General features: G+C 34.8%; 1 protein-coding gene across 1 annotated transcript in view; it reads right to left on the reverse strand.

Moving 5' to 3' along the window:
- The window catches only part of LOC100258402 (glutathione S-transferase DHAR3, chloroplastic), a 52865-nt gene extending 34038 nt beyond the window's left edge, over positions 1-18827 (reverse strand). Inside the window, exons 1-4 of the mRNA XM_002266070.5 lie at positions 18411-18827; positions 7563-7653; positions 7315-7458; positions 925-1042 (exon numbers count right to left, since the gene is read on the reverse strand). Of these exons, the coding sequence (XP_002266106.1) occupies positions 925-1042; positions 7315-7458; positions 7563-7653; positions 18411-18621 (564 nt within the window). The 5' untranslated portion in view covers positions 18622-18827. The remainder of the gene's footprint in view (positions 1-924; positions 1043-7314; positions 7459-7562; positions 7654-18410) is intronic.
- Between the last annotated feature and the right edge of the window lie 5887 nt (positions 18828-24714).

Consider the following 24714-nt stretch of genomic DNA (forward strand, 5'->3'; position numbering starts at 1 on the left):
CATGACTTGGGTAGGTTTTTTAGTGCAGTGACCGGTTTGATTCTATAAGCATCACCAATGGTTGTAATGCCGATGGTCTTAGAGGTGGGAGTATGTGGTGATGGTTTGATCATAGTGGTGGTTGTAGAGGAGGTATTGGTAGTGATTTTAGTGGCCAAGCTAGAACATTGTAAGGGAAGAATGGGGGTGGTGATGGTGATTTTGGCGGCAGGGCCACAACATATTGGTGGTTTTGGGACTAGCAACAATGGTGTTGTGATGGTGGGGATGGCAGCAAGTGTGAAAATGGTGACATTGATGTGGTGGCCTCCATGGTGGTGGTGGTGGTGGTGAGTAGGTGATAATTGGGTGGCAGTACTAGTCCCAACAAAATTTCAAGGATCTCATATGCACACATAGGTGAGCATCATTATCCACGTATTATTTCCCATATCCTTCCAAGCCACTGCAGTAAGAAAAAAACGTAAACAAGAACACACTCCACTCCAGATTTTCAGACCCAAAAAATGCAGAAATACACGACTTTGATAATATGTACAAATAGCAGTGACTCTAGGTACAATGTCTCCATTGAATAAGTAAACGTACTTATTTCCACAAAAAACATTGATTGAAACTTTGCCTACAAACTAAAAATAAAATATATGATTCCAATAAATTTAATTTGGTGAAGTCATGTTAACGAATTTTTAAGGCAAGTTAAAATGATATTCAAGAACATTCAGTCTAGTCTAAAACCCTGCAATATTAAACAACATGATTTTGAAAATGTCATTCCTCAAGTTTGACTTTCATTTTTCCAATATCATTGCTCAAATCATGGGAGGCTGAATAAGTTAAAAGCAACAACAATTATCATTATAAGTAATTGATAGCCTTATCTCACCATTGAAACTGAAAAAATAAATGAAGTAGAAGACTCACATTTTCTTTTATATAATCATCAAAAGAAGCTAGCTCGTTCAGTAATGTCTGCTCTGTCCCATCACTGGGGTCTTTGCTTTTAAGGAAACCAATAAATGCAGGGAAGATCTTAGACCCACTACAGGAAAAAGTTGAATATATAAGATAAAAATTGTAGTACATAAACTCAAACTACCACAAATTTGGAATTTAATTATAAAATTAGAAAATGGGATATGGAAAATTTACCATCGAGGAGATATTGAAAAAAATAATATCATTAGGAAAAAAGAAAAGAAAAGAGAGAGAGAGAGATGTTGAGGTAATAAATAAATAGATATATGAAAACACACTGGAAGGATGGAACCAAAGCACATGAGACTTATGCAAGTTACAGTCAACAAGGGTAAAAGAAATTTAAAAATGAAAAATAAATAAAAGATTAAAAAAATAAAAGAAACAAAAAACAAACACAAAAACAAAAACAAAAAACCAACAGTCAAAAAATGAGCATTAAGGCTCAAAGTGGTTTCCACCATCAATAAAATTTAAAAAACAAAAAATCCTTAGTAATCTAAATTTATAAGGGTACCAACATAACTCCTTTTCCTTCAGTTGTAGAGCCCATATCCAAATAGATACCAGCTGCAAAAATACTGTTTCTGCTTCCATTTTTAAATTTGATTCTGTTAGACTGCAAGATATACATTATGGGCTCAAATCCTACAAGTTTAAGCTTTTAAGAAAATTAGTTGTCTAACATGGTATCAAAGCCTTATTTGGCAAAAGGTCATGTCTTTGAATATATGTATATATTTTTTTTTTGATAGGAAACGACAAAGGGATATATTGATATAAAAAGAAGTACAAGAGAAGGATGAGGAATCCTTTTTTTTTTTTTTTTTTTGATAAGAAACGACAAAGGAATATATTGATAAAAAGGAAGTACAAGAGAAGGATGAGAAATCCTCCCACCATAGAAAAACAAGATTACAAGTAATCAAATATAAGAAAATAAAAAGAAAAAACAAGCAAACACTCTAGTTAGACCAACCCATTGGGATTACACACCGCTAACCAATCAAGTTGTAACACGTTAAGAGGTATCCCCTTAAAAACCTTAGAACAAAAACCCCAAAGAGAAGCTAAAAAACGAATAGAATCCCAAAGATACTCTGAATTCCTTACTTCATCCTAAAAAATCCTTGCATTTCTTTCCCGCCACACCACCCACATTAAAGCAATGCATGCGTCTTGCCATAAAACAATCCCTCTCTTAGAAGATCCAAAACCATTAAAATTAGTAGATAACATGTCAGAGATGCTCCTTGGGGGGACCCAATCCATCTTTGTTAATTGAAATAATCTTTGCCACAACCCCATAGTCAAAGAGCAATAGAGAAAAAGGTGATCTACTATTTCTCCACACTTCATGCACAACTTACAAATGTCGGGACAAAGTGCTTTGTAGGGTCTTCTCAACTATAGCAAGTCATTAGTATTAACCTTCTTGTGAGCCACCAACCAGACAAAGGACTTGACTTTTAAGGGGACTTGAGAATTCCAGACGAACTTAGTAGGGAAAACTGGAGGCGAATCAGAATATTGAGATAAAGTAAGAAAGAAATATTTGACTGTGAAAAGTCCTGAAGGAGATAAAGACCAGGATCTCATATATTTTTTTTTTGATAAAAACAAATTTTTTTTTTTGATAAGCAAACGAAATATATAAAAAGGCAAATAGCCTCAAGGCATACAGGAAGTATACGAGACTACCATCCCCTCAAACAAAAAACAACACGACCCAAACCCTATTTGGAGGCTAACCACTCCAAGAAACCTATTAGGGACTTCGACTCCATATCAATGTACACTTTAGCCCATCCCCAAAAAATGTATACAAGTGAAGTTTTTAAATTCTGATAAGCCAACACACCCCCCTTAAAAGCTAGTATGTTCCTCTCCTTCCATATAGTCCAGAAAATGAATAACAGGATGGACTTCCACACTTTTTTCCTTTTTCTCCCCACAAAAGAGCCTTTCCAACTACTAAGAACCTCCTTTACAGAATTTGGAAAGACCCACTGTACACCACACAACGCAAGAATGATGTTCCACAACCCTTTTGCCACTGTACAATGTATTAATATATGATTGATCATTTCCTCTTCGCACCCACACAAAAAACACCGATTAGGTAATTGCCACCCTCTTCTCTGCAGCCTATCCAAAGTGAGAACCTTCCCCCAAGTAGCTTCCCAAGCAAAAAAGGCAATTTTGGTTGGGACTTTGTCCACCCAAACATTGCTATGAGGAAAATCCAGTCCTTGAGAATTTACCAACACATTATACGATTTCTTGACTTTAAACAGCCCGTCCTCACCTTTCTTCCAAAAAACCGAATCGTCTTCCAAATTTACACTATAATCCCTCAACTCAACTAAGAGATTGCCCACCAAGCCCAACTCCCAATCATTCAAATCCCTTAACAGCCTTAAATTCCATCCTCCTTGACCCACATTCTGATCCCAACATTCCTCCACTGTGACATTCCTATGGACAACCATGGAGAAAAGGTTCGGGAAGCCTTGGGACAACACATTGTTACCACACCAAAGGTCAGTCCAAAACCTTATTCTGTTGCCTTTTCCCACCTTGAACCCCATATTTTCCCAACACCAAGTGGACTCCTTCAGAATCTCCTTCCAAACTCCAACTCCAAACGCCCCATTTGCCTTCCTTGTCCTCCACCCAAGCTCCTCTTTCCCATACTTAGCCTCAAGCACTTTTTTCCAAAGCTCCTCCTTAGCACGCGCAAATCTCCAAATCCATTTGCCTAGGAGAGCTTTGTTCAAGAGAGTAATTTTCCTTAGACCCAGCCCTCCCTTTTCTTTATCCGCGCACACCACCTCCCATCTGACAAGGTGAACCTTGTTCCCCCCATTGGCTCCACCCCACAAAAAGTCTCTTTGAAGCTTTTCAATTCTTCTTGCCACTGACTTAGGCATACGGAAAACCGACATTTGATACAAGGGGATGCTGGACAGCGTACTCTTTATAAGAGTAATTCTCCCTCCTTTGGATAAATATTGACGTTTCCAAAGGGCAAGCCTTCTCCTCATTCTCTCCTCCACCCCATCCCAAACGGAAGAGGCCCTATTTGGCGCCCCAAGGGGCAGCCCCAAATAGACAGTTGGCAGCTGCCCCACTCTGCACCCAATTTCAGCCGCCATTTCCAGCACCCCTTCCACCTCCCCTACCGGAATTACCATACTTTTGTCCAAGTTAATCTTTAAACCTGAAGCTGCTTCAAACCAAAAAAGAATCCAACCCAAATGTAATAAAGCCTCTTTCTTAGCTTCGCAAAAAACAATTGTGTCGTCCGCAAACAGAAGATGAGTAATATTAATAGCTTGCTCTCTTCCTCTCCATATCCTGCAGCCATGGATGAATCCCTCTTCAACGGCCCTTGTGATGAGCACACTTAGGACTTCCATACCCATGATAAATAAGTAGGGGGAAAGGGGGTCCCCTTGCCTTAACCCTTTTGTGCTTGAGAAAAACCCAGTTGGGACCCCGTTCACCAGCACTGAATATTTGACAGTGGAGATACAAATCCACATCCATCCTATCCATTTTGACCCAAAACCCATCTTTTGCATGACCTTTAGCAAGAATTGCCAATTGATGCTATCATACGCCTTCTCAATGTCCAATTTACAAACTATACCTTTCTCTCCCCTTTTTTGCCAAGAATCTATTACCTCATTTGCGATTAGGGAACCATCAAGAATCTGTTTCCCTTTGATGAAAGCATTCTGATCAGAAGATATGACATTTCCTATAACTTTTTTAAGCCTATTGGCCAGCACCTTAGCCAATAATTTATAAAGGCCCCCAAGCAAGCTGATTGGCCTGTAATCACCTAAGTCCTCCACCCCCCCTTTCTTCAGAATCAGCACCAAAAAGGTATGATTCAGGCTCTTAATGAAAGAGTTCTGTTCATGGAACTCCTTGAATAAATCCAAAATGTCCTCCTTGACAATCTCCCAACTATTTTGCCAAAAGGCCACTGTGAATCCGTCCGGGCCCGGGGCTTTGTCCCCATTCATCCCCATTAATGCTGCGTAGATTTCAGTCTCAGAGAAAGGAACCTCAATGCCATCCGCTTCTGAGGGACTGATCTGTTTCAATAAGAGACTCCCTATATCCGCCTTCCAGCCCGGATTTTCCGAAAGGAGCTGCTGATACGCATTTGCTATTCATTCCCTCATATCTTGTTCCTCTGTGAACCTCACCCCATTTATCTTAATTTTAGCCATGGCATTGACTCTCCTATGGGCATTGGCCATGCGGTGAAAAATCCCCGTGTTCCTATCCCCTTCCCTTAACCATAGTTCCCTAGAAAGTTGTCTCCAGTGCACTTCTTCCATCGACACCCACTTTGCATAACTCTCCTTAGCTTCCTTTTTTTGACCTAGCTCCTCCTCTGTTAAGTTCCTCTCTTCTTCCACTGAATCCCACCGCTCCACTTGCTGAAGGGCTTCAGCTTTGTTTTTCTCCAATCTTCCAAAAACCTCCTTATTCCATGTTTTTAAACTTTGTTTCAACCCCTTCAGCTTAGTCGCTAATTTGTAACTCGGTCTGCCTCTAACCACTATCCCTTGCCACCACCCCTCTATCAGCTCTTTGAACCCTTCAGCTTTGAGCCACATATTTTCAAATTTGAAAGGGGACGGGCCTCTCCTTATCCCTCCACCCTCTAGCAGAATTGGGAAATGATCCGATGTTGGACGAGGCAGTCTTCTTTGAAGAACCCTACTGTATTGATCTAGCCAACTAGGAGTCGCTAGAAATCTGTCCAACCTGGCCCGCGATTGATTATTAAGCCCCCCACTCCAAGTGAAGGAACCCCCTTGCAATGGAATATCCACTAGCCCTAATTCATCTATGATCTGGGCAAACCTCCTCATAGCTGAAGTAATTCTCCCAGTTCTATTTCTTTCAGCTTGGTATAGCGTTGTGTTGAAATCTCCTCCTAAGCACCACGGCTCCTCCCATAAGCACTCCCTATCTTCTCTGGAGAAAGGCCCATAAACCCCCGTGAAGACCCAGATTGCACCATCACCCTCATTCCTGAATCTACAGGAAATGGAAAACTGGCCCTCTTCCACCCCCAACATCTCCAAAGACCTTTTATCCCAACAAATCATGACACCTCAAGACCAGGATCTCATATTGAGATGAGGAATCCTCCCATCACAAAAAAACTAAACTACAAGGAAACAAACACAAGAAAATACAAAGTAAAAACAAGCAAACTCTCTAAGTTAGACCAACCCATTGGAATTACACACCGCTAACCAATCAAGTTGTAACACGTTAAGGGGAGTCCCCTTAAAAACCTTGGAACAAAAAGCCCAAAGAGAAGCAATTGACAAAAAATTTGAGGCCCATTAAAATATGTCAGCCAACTTTTCTTTTGCTCAGATGATAAAACCAGTTAACAAGGCCATTATGTGTAAATACCAAGATGAGGGAAATGATTGGGGGTTGTTATTCTTAGTTTCACTAAAAAACTGACTGGATGAAATCTAAGTTGTTCTTCTCACCATGATTATTTTTAGATTATTACATCTTTTTGTGGTCCCAATCCCAAAACTCAAAGGTGCCTGTGTTGATATGATAGAACACAGGTTCAGTATTAAACAAATGGACGAAAATGAATGAGGATGCTTCAATATAATGTTGAGGCTGTAGATAGGCACCAACATCTTATAAAAGAAGAAGAGTAAAAAAGATGTGATACATAGGCATAGGTTTCCCCAGGTTTTCATTTTTATAGATCGAGTATGAAGGTAGGAGGTGGGACAAGGGTGCGCATAAGGTTTGGATGGAATTGGGTTGGATGATAAACCAGAGAACATGAGTAGCAAAGGACAATTGACAGTCGAACTAAAAGCGGAAACTAATGTTGTGACATCAGAATCTATCATATAGGCCTATGTGCTTCAAACACAATATTGAACCAGAAGGAAGTCAGTATAGAAGTTCCATTAGAATGAAGTTGTGTTGACTTATGGATCATCATCATAATATAAAAACAATTAATAACTGAGAAAAAAGAGGTGGTGGTATGGAAAAGGAGAAGAAAACATATATAAAGGGAAAAAACGAAAAGAAAGTTGCATTATCAAGTCATCTTTGAACACCATATCTAACCAAGCTACCCATAGTTCTGACCAAATTTGAAATGAGTTAGATGCTCCAAGATAATTTGAAATGCTAAATCTTTTATTTCTTATAATAGGACAGGCCTGTAGGCACCCAACCTTTTTTATGTCCATCTATAAGTTGAAAACTTTCATGTCTAAAAAGATTTCATAGCAACAAGTAACTGAAAAGACATACACTGAAGCCTTCTCAGGTGGGGTTCCCAAAGGGGGATCTGGGTACTTTTCTTCCAAGGACTGAGCAATCACATCTGAGTCGGCTATCCATTTTTCATCAAGTTTCATAACAGGAACTGTACCGCCTGGACTGATTTTTAAGAACCTAGCTTATAAAAAAAAACAACAAGAAGAAAACCTTCATATGGTTAATAAGGTGATAATTGCATGTAAAAAACAAAAAAAAAAAAAAAGGAACACCATAATTACCATTCTGGCTTGTTAGTCAAATCTACCAACTTCATTTCATAAGGGAGATGTTTTTCCTCGAGAGTCAGCAGAATCCTTTGTGAGAAGGGACCTAAAAAGACATTCCAGAACAATCAACAGTTAATTTTTTTTATATAGGCTCTAACCTGAACCACTTTTTCACATAAATTCATCCTAACAAAAGTGAAGGGGCAGAGTGCAGCACATCAAGTAGAGATTTGGAGGCTGACTAAGAACTTGGACACTGGGCATGGTGCCAATTAATGACCCTGCAAGGCTCAAGTTGGTTTTATAAGAAAAATGCAAAGAGCAAAGAGCAAAGGGAATAGGGATACCACCTCCTTTTGGAAGAAATTTTTTCTTTTCTTTTCTTTCTTTCTTTCTTTCTTTCTTCCTTCCTTTTTTTTTTTTTCCTTTTTTTCCTGTAGGTCTTCTTTGGAGGGATTTCCCTTTTGTTCTTTGCCTCAGACTTGGTGAGGGTAATTAGAAGGTTACTGAGCCAGTCAGGATTTAATGATTGTTTGAAACACGTAGATTTTCCTGAGAAAGGTCCAGACCTTGCAACAGGCCCAGCTTTTCTTGTACTGCCATGGAGGTTTATGACTGATACTATCTAGTTTTCTAGAGTTTAGGGATTGTAAAGTTCTCCAACTGTACTTCAAGAATCTATGTAGTGAGCACTGCCAGGCATTTCAGCTGCAGAACTTTAGGTGTTCTAGGCATTGGTCAGAGGGAAAAATTTTGGGAGCTCTTCATAGTGGTTGGAAGTGCATTTAAAGGGGATGTGACTTCGATAAGGTGGTCAAGACTCTTAGTGGTTATTTCAACAAGAGAATCAAGCTCTCCAGAACGTTAATGTTCTTGAACTAGTCTGATTTCCTGTGTCAAACCCTAAGAGTTGAGTTCATCATCCATATGCTGCAATATTGACAACATTTTTTGCTCTATTTTCACTTCTTATACGAGACTGAGTTTTTTACCTCTTCATATCACCAAAACATCTTATGCAAATATTCTCCTTTACAGTGCTACTCATTGTTCACCTGGACAAATGCAGCAACTTTATTTTCATTTCCATATTCACAACAGGACTTCCATACCCATCATTTTTAATCTTCTTAAAGAAGCCAAAAAAAAAGTTTCCAATTTAAAGACAACAAAGTGAAATCTAAACTAGTGTTGAAACCTCCAAATTTGATGGTAAACTCAGCACGCATCCAAACTCATCATTTTTAATTATATCCTTTTAGAACTTATGTATTTATTCTTATATATATATATAACAATGACATTCAAAAATTAGTATAGACAACCTACTTTCCTAAAATGTATATCATGCTAAAATCCTCCTTCATGTGTGGGATCCACAAGAGACTCAAACTAGGGACCTCTAACCTTGATGCCATGTTAAATTACCAAGGTAAGGTACAAGCCAATCTGAGACTTCACATTCAAGCATAGAAGCAAACTTAGAGATCAAATCCTAACTAGTGTTATTACCAAAGAGAGTACTCTTGTCTAAATTGATTTTAAGCCCTAATAAGAATCAATCATCTCCAATGAATTGCCTTTTCATTTGAATAAGTTTCTTTTATATCTCTTTTCTTTCTAATAAGTTCCCTTGGTTTTTCTATATTGTTCTAAACTACTATTTTTTGTACTTTTAATTCCAAACAAGAAAGAATGATGAGTGAACCTTCAAGGAAAAAGAATAGAGCAGATTGTGGATGAAGTGAAAATAGTAAGCAACAAAAGACAATGAATATTAAAAAAAAAAATGGGTAAGCGACAGAAGCCAAGATTATTGAACAAAGGACCCCAAAAAGAGTTACATAGAGAGGCATAAAATCCCCTACAAAAGCCTCTAACAATTAGGCACATCACCTAGCCAACCAATCTGTTGTCTACTAAGCCAATCAAGGAATCCAAGTTCAAGAACAGCCCCATGCTCTTTATAGACCAAAAACTTTGCTCAACCAACCATCTAAACAGACTGCACTACTTGAAATTTGAAACTTTTCTTGCTGTTTTATTTTTAAATAAAAACGTTCCAAACTTCCTTTTTTCTTATATATCTCTCATAGGCACAGTATATATTATATGCAGAATGAGATAATTACTTGTATCAAAAGAATAGTAAAACAAATCCTAGTAAAATCTAGGGGAACTTTGACAGGTACCCTATTCAACAAGTGACTCAAATTAGGCTAGAGTGAAGGTGGCTCTTATGCATTTAGGCAGGTGTGCAAGGAAATTCTATAATGTTGCACCTCAAAGATCTGAAGGAAGCCTTCTGTATAAACCTCACTAATGTCATTTGGGAGGATGATTCACCCTTTATTATTAGGTGGTTTGTATCAAAATGGAGATATACTCATTTTTAGAGAGATGGAAAATCTTTTAGTCTAGTTAGGGTGAATTTCAGTTAGATTCTTAAGCCAACTCATGGGAAGGTGGCTTTTTCCAAAAGATGAGCTAGATCCCTAAGGCATTACAAGGGCCTTGAGCTTTTGAAAATTTTTTGGTAGAACTTAATACAAAAGGGGTTTCAAAAATATAGTTGGATTTATTTATACAGAAAAAATTCATGACGATAAAAAAAATAAAAAAATAAAAAAAATTTGAACCATTCTCTTGATTCATAGGACTCTCACACTCAGTTACTTAAAGTACTTGCAGGGAATACTCATAACGTTTTTGTTGAAATTCTGTCATAGGAAATCTCACTAGTCTTTGGAAATCTCATTCTCTATAATTTTGTACCTTTCCTTGTATGCATTCTATTCCTAAACGGCAGTGATCTTGTAAATATATAGGTTGTCATTGACCTGAATTATGTCTAGGGGAAACATGGAGACAAGGACAAGCTTTGGTGTGACTACTGTAACAAGCCTCTACATACAAGGGAAATGTGTTGGAAATTCCATTGGCCAACCACAACTTGGAACCAAATCTAGTCAACAAGGAACTGGAAACAAAATTAGGAAAAGGTACAAGGATGCTATGCTTGGAACCATGGAAAGAGGTTATGAAAGAAGATATGAGAGCATTAGAGAAAAACAAGACTTGGGAGATAGTGGATTGACCAAAAGGATGCAAGACCAGGGGGTACAATGGATTTATACCATTAAGTATAAAGTCGATAGCTTAAAAGGTACAAGGCAAGACTTGTGGCAAAATGGTACAAACAAACTTAAGGTGTTGATTATCAAGACACTTTTAATCTTGTAGCTAAGATGAATACCATCTGGATTTTGTTGTCGCTAGCAGCAAATCTAAATTAGCCATTGCAACAATTTAACGTGAAGAACACATTCCTCCATAGAGTCTTGTAAGAGGAGGTACATATGGATGTTCCACCTAGTTTTTCTCATAGAAATTGGGATAACAAAGTGTGCAGGTGAAGAAATCTCCATGTGGGCTTAAACAATCCCCAAGGGTCTGATCTAGAATGTTTACAAAATTCATGGTAAGGAAAGGCTATAAGCAAAGCCAAGGTGACCGCACATTATTTATCAAACATTCTACTCATGGAAAGGTAGACTTAATTGTGTATGTAGATGATATTGTGGTTACTGGAGATGATTTAAGTGAGATTGGAAAAATTGAAGTAGTATTGGCAGCTGAATTGAAATTAAAGTTCCAAGAAGTCTTAGATAATTCCTGGGAATTGAGGTAGCAAGATTAAACTAGTGTATTATTATATCCCAACAAAAATATGAGCTGGATTTACTCAAAGAAACAGAATTATTAGAGTGCAAGGTAGTAGAAACGTGAATTGAGGCCAACCCCCTATTGATAGAGGAAGTTATCAAATGATGGTGAGGAAGCTCATTCATCTCTCACACACTAGACCTGATATTGCATATGTGATTAGTGTTGTGAGTCAACTCATGCATTCTCCACTAAAAGCTCACTTGGAAGCTATGTATAGAATTCTCAAGCATCTCAAGTCTTCTCCGAGGAAGGGAATTTTGTACCAGAATAATGGAAATCTCTGGTTAGAGGCCTAAACCAATGTGGGCTAGGTAGGATCCCTAAATAATAAGAGATCTACTACAGGGTATTGCACTCTACTTAGAGGTAATCTTGTCACATGGAGAAATAAACAACAATTAGTGGGGGCTAGGTCTAGTACAGAGATTGAATTTAGGGCAATGTCCCAAAGGATTTGTGAGTTACTTTGGATTAAGATAGTGGTTACATATCTTGAAGTCAAGACTCTAAATGCTTATGATGGTCTATTGTGACAACAAAACCACTGTAAACATAGAACATAATCCAATGCATCATGACAAAACTAAACACCAAGCAATCAATCGACACTTCATCAAGGAAAAAATGGACAATGGGCAAATTTATACTCCTTATGTTGCTTCAACTAAGCAATTGACCGACTTTCTCACTAAGGATCTATCAAGCACAATATTTCATCAATTCTTGGACAAGCTTGGCATGCAAAATATATTAGCATCCGCTTGAGAGGGAGTATTGAAATTTCTGCCATAAAAAATCTCCCTAATCTTAGGAAATCTCATTCTCTACGATTTTGTATCTTTTCTTGTATGCATTCTATCCTAAATGGTAGCGATCTTGTAAATATATAAGTTATCATTGACCCTAGAATTATGCCTAGATAGAATAAATAGGTTCCTTGAATATACTCCCAACTTTGTATATACCCCTATGTAATTTTAATTATTCATTATCAATGAAAATCAATTTTCTCCACATTTTTGTTTTGAATGTAACAACTTTATGCTCTCTTCTCTTTTCATATTCCTGGCAAAAAAAGAAAAAACGTGAATCACTGATTAGCTTTTTCCTTTCCAAACCCTTGTTCTTCTCCTATAATTTCACTTTGTCCACGAAATGGATTTTTGCTTTCTTTTTTCATTTTTTATTTTAGAAAAAAGATAACCAATAATCAATTAATGGAAAATCAGTGGTGGAATAAAGAGGTTCAAACAACAATTACCACAAAGAAAATCGGATTACATGGTTTGCCTTACATATAGGTTATCACAAAATGTGTTAGAGATATATATCAGCAGAAAAGGAAGCTTAGAAGATAGGAGTTAAGATGGGAGTTAAGGAAGCTTTAAGACTAAAGATATTTTTTGACTTGTTTGTTTCTAAGCTTATCACTTTTTTTAAGATAATTTTGTCTTAATAGAAAGTAATTAACTTTTATTTTAATGGAAAAAGTCACTTTTTCTCTTTTCAACATTGAACTTTGTCATGATACTTCAACTCAATTTCTCACATAAAATAAAACCAAATTTTTTTTTGAAAATTTTGCATAAGTCTTGTCTTAAAAACAAAGTAAACAACCTCAATCTCAATTTTATGTAATTTCGACAAGAAATGAATTTGTTATAAATTAGCAAAGTTGTTATCAAGGAAAAACCAAATATGACTAAATAACTTTTGTTTTTTTGTCTATTTTCTCTCTTGTTCCTCAAGAATAAATTTTCTTATAAATTCTTACTCAAAAATGAAACTAACAATGCCAAAATCACTTTATTTGAATAAAAAAAATTAAAATAAATTCACAAAATTCCAAAACCAAAACTAAAATTCTACCACATGTAATCAGTATTTTTGCCTCAAAATTCATCCAATTTTTAATGAAATTAAATTCCATAATTTTCCAAAACCAAAATTAAAATTCTACTACAAACAATCATACTTTGTACCTAACTAAGTTCCATAAATTTATGTAGATTCCTTGTTCAAAAATGAAAAATAACAACATAAAAATCATACAATTTTTATTACAAATGAATTCACTACAAGTTTTCAAAATTCAACCTCTTACGATACAATAAAACCTAAGTAAACTAACTATCATCAATTCCAATGAAATTTGTTTAATTAGAATTCTAAAACATAATTCATACTCATTTAAATATCCAACAGAATCAACAATTTCAATTAATTTTGAAAAATAAAAAGTTAGAATTTGATACTCTTTCTCAAATTAAAAATCTAAAAATGATTTCAAACATATTTCAATCACAAATCCATAAATCCAAGATAAACCACATAAAAACAAATATTGAGTTAAAAAATTCATAACATTTTCTTAGCAACTAAACATTACTAGAAATCCTAATTATTATTCAATTTACCAATTTCCTATGTAGTTACATAATTAATCATTATAAAATTAATGATTAATTTTATAGGTATTTTTAATATGCAACAATAAATAGATGTAACACTTAAAAATATTTCGACATTAATAAAAACAAACAACTTTCCACTTAACAACATTCAGACACCCATAAAAAATAAATAACTTACACAATTAATAACTTTCAACCCTATTTAGATTTAAGTCAAATTTAGGCTTATGCATATTTCATACAAAAAATAAACACCCCCCAACTTCAATATGTAGGGCAATTGAAATTTTCTGAAGAAACTTGAGAACAAAGTTTAAAAAGGATTTGCTCCATCCTCTCCTAAGTTAAGCTTCATAGTGTTTATAGAATAGTTACATTAGATAGCTTAAGAAAATAACTAATTGATTTAACAAAACTTCTAACAATTTCCTTAATTTTTAGGAAGCTAACAATAACAATTATGATTGTTATTAAGATTGGCTATGTGACACCTAAGGTGGAAACATGTTGTCTATCACCCCCTTTCCCCGCAAGCTCATAGGTCTTGGGAAAATGGAAAGCTTCGTGCAAAAGCCTAAGAATTAGGAGTTTGGCCAAATGTTTAGTGAAGATATTGACAATTTGGTTAGTAGATGAAATATAGTGAATAACCAGATCTTTCATTAAAACTTTATCTTAGATGAAGTGAAGATCAAGCTCAATATGTTTCAATTGAGCATGAAACACAAGATTAGTTAATGGGAAGCACTTTGATTATCACACAAGACCAAGGGAGGAGAATACTAAGGAATGCAAAGCTCCTTGCGAACTAATTGAATTCACACAATCTCAACTATAATGGAGCCTAACCCATGATACTCTAATTCAAAACCACTCCTAAGAGACCATACATTATTTAGTAGATGACCAAGAAACTAAGTTAAAGTCGAGAAACACATAGTAACCATTGGTGCTCTTACAATCATCACGGAAGGAAGGCTAATTAGCATCAGTATAGCCTTACAGATCAAGAGAGAAAGATGATTGTAAGTCGAGTAATGGTCACGTACTAGAGTGCACCAATTATGTTGTGACATAAGATTGTATCCAAGAGAGGCTTTCCATCATACTAGGAAAATGTCTTGTCTAAAGCTTCAGGGGTGTTAGTAAATGTAGATTCAAGCATCTTGGTGCAAGTCAAGAGGACCTGTATATACTTCTACTAATTTAAATGCAATGTATTGGCATAGTGAGTAATCTTCACACCAAGAAAGTAGCTAATCTAGCTAAGATCTCAAAAGGCAAAAGCAACGTTGAGAGAAGCAATGAGTGAGGAAACCTAAGAGGAATTATTGCCTGTAACCAATATATCATCAATGTAGATTAAGAGAATCAAAACATTAATGGCAGTATAATGAGTAAACATCGAATTATTGACTTAAGAATACTGAAATCCCCACTCACTTAGTGTTAGGCTAAGCTTTATAAACATGAAAAGGGAATTGTTTGCCAACAAAACCAGAAGGTCGGCTTATAAACACTTGTTCTTCAAGATCACCATTTAAGAAGGCATTTTGAATATCAAGTTGTTGAATTGACCATCAAAAAGAAAGAACAAATGTAAGGACTATTAGAATGGTTAAAGCTTTGACAACATGATTGAATGTTTCAAAATAATCAATACCTTGAGTTTGGTTGAATGCTTTGCAACCAGGCAAGCTTTGTATTGATCAAAACTCCCATCAAGCTTGTACTCAAGCTTATAAACGTATTTATGCCATTCAAAGAAGGAACAAGTTGCCATGTATTGTTCTTCATTATTGCATTGTACTTTGTCTCCACAACAAGTTACTAGTTTGGATCCTCTAATCTTGCTTAAAGGTATGAGGTGTAACAATCTTTTGAACAAAGAACACCTTTTTCTTAATGCCTACCTTTGCACAAGTTAGCATTGGATGTCAACCAGTGTTTTGATAACATGAAACATCAGTTGCAATTGTAGAATCAACAAGGGGAATTGGAATGATTACTAGTATACAAGGTGCTGATGAAGAAGGTTGATTTAGAGTGTGTTCCAATTCCAAAGAGGAAAAAGCGAACCATGAGAATGGGCAAAATCCACAAAAGGAGTAGCACCCTTTGACTGTTTAGTGATAACAGGATGAGGAACTGGTAGAAGAGCTGGAGTATGAACAAGATTAAAAGAAGAATGAGATGGTATAGGTAGAGAAGAAACAGATTTTCACAAAAAAATGACATAACTAGAGTTACATAGGTTCTATCAAAGGTGTGAACTAGGCATAAGTAACCTTTGTGAAAGGTGTTATAACAAATGAAGATTCATTGAACTGGTCAATCTAGAAGTTTGTGTTTATTATAGGGGTGAATATAGGGATTACATAGACATCCAAAAATTTTGAAATGATGATAATTTGTTGTTTTCCCAAAGAGGATTTGAAAGGGTGACTAAAATTGAAGTACTTTAGTTGGCATGTGATTAATAAGAAATATGGCAACTCGAAAAGCATAAATCCAAAACTTGAATGGTAAAAAAGCAGTGGCTAAGAGTGCCAAGCCAATTTCTACTATGTGTTTCATCTTGTGTTCAAACTTGCCATTTTGTTTAGGAGTTGGGACAAGAAGATAGATTTTCAATACCATGTTTAGCAAGAAATGAACCAAATGCTTTGAATTCACCTCCATTATAAGATTGAAAACATTTAGAGTAGAATTGAACTGATTTTCTACTACAGATTTGAACTTAATTAAGGAAACTAAAACTTGATCTTTCATGTATGAAAGATAAAGCTTAGAAAATTGAGAGAAATCATCAACAAATAATAAAAATATTTGGCACCAACTGTAGAAGCAGCAAGGGCAGGACCCCACAAATCAATATAAACTAAGGCAAGAGGGTAAGAAGCTCTAGGTTCAGATAAAGGAACAGGTGATCAATGGCTTTTTGCACATTGACAAGCTCAACAAATGTATTTTTATGACTATTGCAAGAGTTATTACCAAATTAAAGGACCTACTTCAAACTATTAGGAGTAGGGTGACCAAGGTGTAAATGCTAAAAATCAAACACATTATTAAAGTTCCTAGCAGTAGAGCATTTTGATTGGAAGTGAAGAAGGTCGAGTGTGTGTTAGTTTGAACAAATTGATGTTGGTGTTATTAGTTGAAGTAGTATTGTTGGCATTGGTTAAAGCATGAGAACCTTGAAATTGATGTCAAAACAATGATAGCAAGTAAGGTCAGTATGCCCAAATTTCCCACAGAGTTAGCGTTGTGGTCAATTGTGATTGTTGTTGCTCCTTGATTGTTGTAGTTCTTTTTGTTGTTGTAGATTCACTTTTGTGAGATAGCTACATTAGTAGATATGTTAATATCTTCCGCAATAGTGTTTTGAAGGTGTAGACGTTGTTCACAAGTAAGAAGCATGCTATGTATCAAATGAAGAGAAATATCATCTTCATGAGTTGTAAGGGAAGCAACTATGGAGTTATAATTTGCTCCAAGACCTCCAAGAAGTTGCAAGATTTGATCTCTTTCTGTTCTAGGTTCTCTTATTGCAGCAAGACTATCGACAAGACTCTTCATCAAGATTCGAGAGCCCTTTTTGTGTTATCTAATTGTAGTTGAAGTTGCATCACTCGTGTTTCTACCAAGATAGAGAAGATCTTCTCTAAGACAAACCATGTTGCATGAGAGGTTTGATAAACATGAGAACAAAGTTTAGAAAAGATTAGCTTAGTCCTTTTCTAAGCTGAGCGTCATCGTATTTATAGAACAATTACATAAGATAGCTTAACAAAATGACTAATAGATTTAACAGAACTCCCAACAATTTCCCTAATTTTTAGGAAGCTAACAATAATAGTTGACTGGCTATGTGACACCTGAGGTGGAAACCTATTGTCTATCAATAATTTGAATAATGGTCGATGGAAGAATTTACAATGGGGCAAATTGAGAGAACAATTGACTCTTACTAATAATCCCTTGAAAGATTATAACATTTATATTTGTTGAATTGGGGTGAGGGTCAAAAGAATATTTTTTAAAAATCCATAATAAATATTACACAATAGACTTTTGAGTGCTTGAGGGACCATAGTCCCATGTCACAATCACAATCCACCATCCCAACAATGAAAATCCAGTATTCTGAATGGTAAATTAGGTACAAAGAAGGGTAGTCTGAAAAATAGATTATGTACAAAGAAGGGGGATAGAGAAATCATAGTTGCTAGGAAACAGGAAGAAAAAAGCAGGGACTTGGATCATTTGAGTCACATCAGAAGTGAGGATCCCATAGTTTTGCTCGGTGAAGGAGACAGAAATTAAGGGAGTGTATTCAAATTATTTCCACAAATTAGTTGACGAAAACCACAAGTTAAGGAAAAATTAACACCCCTACTGAGATCAGGAATTGATACTAAGCACAACAGTAGCCACTATGATGAGACATTAGATGAAGCTTTTGAACAGCTAGATTGAGCAAATATTGAGGCATGAAATGAGATGATTTTGGGACTGTATGAGTGTAACCAAGTAGTTGAACTTAAAAGGCTTTGCTAATTTAGAAACACCAAATTCAACATCCCTAAAATACAACAATTTTTAGTTGCCATCATCACATTCACAAACCACAAAATGAAAAACCAGAGCGTCCAAGTTGAAGGAAGTGGAAATGAAAGGAAACCAGAGACGGAAATAAAAAAAGAAGCCTTACAGTCACCGAGCTTGTTGGGGATTATGACGGAAGCCTTGACGCAGACTTCGAGAGGAGAAGACATTGTAATACTGTACTTTCTTCTCTCTCCTCCTACTCTTTTTACTCCTTTTGCTCCTCCATGGCTTGTGAAAAATCTGGGATTGTAACCCAGGTGTTTGATGGTGGACGAAACAGCCGAAGCTGTGGGAGGTATTCTCACGCTGGACATTGCCCTTTGCTCTCCTCTGCTTTTGCTTGCGGTGAGAGCTCCCTGTATTGCTTAAAAACCAATGCTCCGACTCCCCACAACAGATAGCGGAAGTTATCTTCGCTGGCGGATTCTTGCATCGCCACGCACACCCCCTTTAGGTGCCTTGTACTTTGACAGCTCGCGTAACAACACTCTTAACAAAAAAATAGAGACAAGGTTTAAAGTGTATTATTTTGTTACTATACTTACATCCTCGATTTCACTCTATCTTATGGTCATGTATGGTGAGAGCAAGCTTTTATATTATTTAATTATTATACACAAAAAAATATAAAATAATATTTGTTAAGAAGATTATCATAATGATTTTTTTTTTCAATAATCAATTTAATAAATTTTGGGAATAAAACAATTAAATTTTATTTTTAATATTTTATTTTTTTTTCATAGATATAAAATTAAAGTATATGTTTAGGAGATAGAAATCACACTCTTATATCTGTTATGCATTTATGTTTGTGAGGCCAAAATTGACCTCATAGTGGAGCCTCCTTGCACCTTGGAATCTAGTGTTCGAATCCACTCCTTCCCATTTTCAATTTTCAAGTGTTTTGGTGATAAAATCACCAAAATATCAATTATATTAGCGATAAATTTCCAACTACACTCACCGAAACCCAAAATATCAAATGAAATTTCAACAATTTACTTCAAAATTTTGTTCATTGACAGTAATTGAATATGGTATTTTTAGCTATTCTAACTCATTTATTGTATTTGTGTGATAAGCATGCTAAGAACTTAGGATATTTCACAATAGCATGATGTTAAATTTCTAATATAACATTCATTGAAGCTTATTCTCTTTGGTTGATGTCACAATCCAACATTTCAAAACTATCAAAACTGCTCTAATGTATCAACCACCAAGGATGAAAATATCTGTAATTACGGATATATCGGTACTTTCATTTTGCGGATATATCGGTGGATATTTCAATACAAAATATTGATGAACATAAAATTGATCAAAAATTATAAAAATGTAAGAAAAAAACTTTTGAAAATAAAATTAGAAGTATAATAAATATTTTAAAGTTATTTTATTCAAGAAATTGATATATGTATAATATAATTTATCGTATTTGATAATAATATTGTATGTGCTAATAAAAAAAATATGAATTTTACAAGTATACATTTATTATTAAATTATATTAAATATTATTTGATAATAATATTGTGATATTTGATTATAATATGTCTAATTTAAAAATATACTTAATATTAAAATTATAATTCATTTAATTCAACTGTATTAAATGATATAAAATAAATGATAATATATGTATAATTTTTAATACTTGACTAATATATTAATGATATTAAAAACACTATAAAGAAAATTATTATGATAATTTTTATATTTTTTATATTCAAAAATAGATGAAATTTTTTCATTTAATTATAAAATAATTATAATTAATTTTTTCTTTAAAACATTTTTTTAAAATTATATTTATATGATAAATTTGAGTATATATATATATATATAACAAGGGGCGAGCTTGCCTTTTTGGTTGGCTCAACATAGGTTAAACTTTTTAGCTAGGGTTCAAGCCCCGTAGAGACGGAAAATTTAAGTCATTTTTAAAGTTTGACCAGATTGCATTGACCGCCCAAAATATCGCGAGATATTGATGAAAAATCGGTAAAATGCAAAAAAAAATGGTGAAATTCACAATAAGTTGCCAAATATTGAGGTATATATATTTCTTTCCTACATATCGTGTCGAGATCCACCGATACTCAATATTTCGGCGATATATAATATCGGGATATTTTAATCACTGCCAACCACCAAGTGTATTTTCATTATGTAGAAAAACTTTCTTTTTATTGCTTTTATTGTAAGTGATGTAAAGAGCTTTTCGTTGATGTAAAGAGTTCTTCATAAATAGAAAGTGTCTAAGGGACAATGAGATTTCAAAACCTTAGAAACAATAAAGTGGATTAAGAAGAGAACACCGGGTGGAGCAAGAGAGTGGCAATGGTCCTAAAGTAGAGTTGGAGTATTAAGGAGCATTTATGAGAGAATCCTTGGACATGAACATTCTTGAGTGCTCTTAATAAAAGTCTAGTCCTAAGGAGATAATAGTTTTCTTCTTGTTATTCTTGTTTTTGTTGTTCTTGTTCAAATGAACCTTTCAACCATTTATATAAAGGTCTAACATCAAACCTCATTGGTTGGTGGGACCAAGCCAATGGGAGGCTTCCAAAACTTGTATAGATCAACTATTGTATAGCCATCCCTATGCTTGCAATGACAAGTGGCCTTGCAATTCTAGTGGTATCTTAAATTGGGTTTGATGCATGCATAGTCTTTCCCACCTCGATGAGACTCTAACTTCATCTATCAAACAAAAAGCCTCGAAGGAGCATGGAAATCTATGAAACCTAAGCGTTAATTCTAATGCGAGTGTTCATCTTAAGAATTGGATGGTAGGAAGGAAAAGTCTATGATTAAGGTACACTAAATTCATCTATGGCACATAAGTATTAATCCTAACAAGGGTAGGTGCAATAACATCAAGCTATCACACCCTAAGTAAGCATCGAAATCAAGTGGAGAAATCATAAAGTAATACAAACTTAGGCAATTGGATGAAGTGTCCCCCTATGAAATAAGGATAAATATGTGTTGACATCATCCAAGAGAGGTTGGGTTAATGTTAACCCTTTAAAGGGAACAAGATCAATGACACTGCTATAAGGGAATCTAACTAGACAGTAACTTGATAGAGGGGTTGGTTTGAGGTCACCCTTGCAAAAGGGGTAGAGTCATGCCTTGTAATGTGCTTGAAAATATTAATGAAAATTAATATTTTAAAATTTAGACTGGACCAGCCAATCCAAATGGTCCATATGTCGACGGATGACCTTTCCGAACTGGTCCACTCTTTTAAGTCAGCTACTTATTGAACCGACTTCAAACAGTCAAAACCAATGGTCAAACCAATGAATCGAGTGAACTTGCTGATTCGTAATGAATAGAACAGTTCAAGACATGTCATTTTTTTTTTTCCATGAGAGAGATCTAGTGAGATGGGGAGGATCAGACAATTGTTGGCCAGTGACCAATTGTCATGGGAGGTGCTACTGGTGGTGAGGTGGTCAATTGTTAGCGTAGGCTCAAATATGGTAAGAGAGAGAAGGAAAGAAAGAAAAGTAAAGGAAGAAGAGAAGACGAAAAAAAATGGAGAATAAACAAAAATGGAAAAGAATAAGAGAAAAATGAAAAAGGGAAAGTGAGGCTACCGATGGGAAGAATTGAGTTTTAGGGTTTATTTTTTAATGAATGTTGGAGATTAAGTATGAAAATGGAAAATCCAAATGGGTTCTCTAACAAAGGGGTATAAATGGGCCAAAAATTGGGCTTTCTCAAAATATATTTATATTTATCATTATCATTTAATATATAAAATATAAAAATGAAATATTGTTAAATTTTGTAATTATATAGATCTATATATAAATATAATTTCTTATAAATATTTTTAATTTTAAAAATATTTAAATTATATATTTATGACATCATTGGTTCGACCGTGGTTTAACCAATTGTCCGATCAGTGAACCGTGAACATATAATTTTTTAGTTTAATGATTGATCTGATTTTGAAAACGTTGAGAGAGTAAATGAGAAATTTTGATAAAACGTGATTAATTATAATAAATAGGCATTGAATAAATTTAGCTAATATGATTACTTAAACTAGTGATTTTCAATTTGAAATAGTTAATTTCAATTTTATTTAAAGTAGCAAAAAATATTTTAGCTAAGAAATGTGAAGACACTTTAAAATTAGTAACTAGGCTATCTATGTATTAACAAAGCAAATCCTTTAATTTAACTAAAATGGTTTTAAAAAAAGAAATTGTTGGGAATACCTAAATTACTCAATTCCCAGCCTTAGATCAATAGGGTGTATGCAAAAGCTTACTAAGGCTCTCTATGTTAGGAACCTTGGATTTCTCCATTCCCTGTCTTTGGATCTTGTAGGGTGCATATATCTATTCTTAGGCATCTCTAAATCTATCGTAGTGAAATAAAATGACAATAAAAACCATTAACAACTATTGATCTAGAGATATAATACTCATACCTAGATTTGGATGTTCCTATATCAATTCCTAGCGGTGAAAAACACATCTGAAGTTCTCATACACCCAAAATCTTCTACTCGATGACTCGAACCACGATCTTGGCAGTTCAAAGTGTGGGTTTTAGAAGGAAGGAAGATTTGGTTGTTTCTCTTTAAATGTGAAAGACGACTAAATAAAGCCATTAGAAAACCCTAACCACATAAAAGAGTATTTATAGGGTTCCTCTATTGGGGTTAAGTGATTTAAGTTCGCATAGGTTTGAGTCAATTAATCTAGCCTAAAATAGGTCCTAATTGATTAATTAACCACACAAGGTCATCTAATATAATCAATTAAGTCAATCTAGAGAACTTGTTTACCATCCCCTATACAACCTTATGTAATTACCAAAACACTCTTATGCACAAAAATGAATCAAGAGTTAATCCAACCTACATAAATCGTGTCATTATGGTACATGAGCTTAAAGTGGGTATATGAGTCAATCTACCCCTCATAAACCAACAGAGGATTTATTGACTTTTAGTTACCATACTCAACGGTGTATATATCCTACATACTGGGGCATATTTCCTCACTTCGAGATCACTAAATTCACATTAGCATTCAAAGCCATTATTTTTGGTTTGGCGCTCAAAACCATTATTTTTAGTTTGACGTTTAGAGCCATTATTTTCAGTTTGGCGTTTAGAGCCATTATTTTTGTCTTGGTGTTTAGAGCCATTGTTTTCAATTTTAGCGGTCGAAGCCATATGTTTTCTTAGTTTTGGCGTTCAAAGCCATTATTTTCAATTTGACGTTCATTGCCATTGTTTTTAGTTTGGCATTCATAGCCATAAGTTTTCTTAGTTTTGCCATTCAAAGCCATTATTTTCTCATTCTTGGCATTCAGAGCCATTTTCTTAGTGTTGGCATATAGAGCCATTTTCTTAGTTTTGGCGTTTAGAGCCCTTTTCTTTGTGTTGGTGTTCAGAAATTTTTTTCTTAGTTTTAGCGTTCATATCCCTTTTTTTTGTTTAGGCGTTCAAAGCCTTTTTCTTAATGTTGGCATTCAAAGCCCTTTTCTTTGTTTTGACATTCAGAACATTTTTTTTTTTTTAGTTTTGGCATTCAGAACCTTTTTCTTAGTATTGTTGTTTAAAACCCTTTTCCTAGTTTTAGTGTTTAAAGCCATTGTTTTTAGTTTGATGTTCAAAGTCGTTTTTTTCCCCCATACTCATCATTCAGATCATAGTTTCCTAGTATTTAGAGATGATAGTTTTCTACTCCTTGTTCATATCATTTCATTATGTTCATTATTTTTGTCCTTTCATCACATGGACTTTCTTGTATTTCCTTTATCCAAAGTACTTCTTCCTCTTTGTTTGGTTTATCTTGGAACTTATTGCATCATATGCTAGGACAAAATTTCTAGTCCTTCTTAGTTATTTGGTATAGTTCACTTCATTCCACTCATTACTCACATTTCCACTTGTATTCTTTATACTCATGATCTTTACCGAAGAGGGGCTTATTTGTAAACCCTCCATTTTGTCCTAGCTAGTAGCACATGTTATTCTATGTGTTTTCTTTCACTTCTTGTTGCCTTATAGTCGTCCTATGGTGGTCCATTATCACTCATTTTGGTACTTTTTTTAGCCACCTTTGGAGATTCATTGTTGAGAGATTATTTTTATGGATCCTATTGTGACCTTAGTGGCACCTTAACTTAGTTCATTTAGTTGCATTTTAGGTTTAACTCACTTAATTGCACTTTAACTTAACTCACTTAGTTGCACTTTAACTTAGCTCACTTAGTGGCACCTTAACTCGATCATTTTCTGCCTCCATATCGCATAATTTTAGCTTCATATTGTAGTAACAAAAAACGAATTGCTCTAGTTGGGGGTAAGTGATTGGAGCCAAAATATGTGCTCTAATGGCATATATTCGATATGATTTGTA

Source organism: Vitis vinifera, chromosome 14 (genome assembly GCF_030704535.1).
Source record: "Vitis vinifera cultivar Pinot Noir 40024 chromosome 14, ASM3070453v1".
Classification (NCBI taxonomy): domain Eukaryota; kingdom Viridiplantae; phylum Streptophyta; class Magnoliopsida; order Vitales; family Vitaceae; genus Vitis; species Vitis vinifera.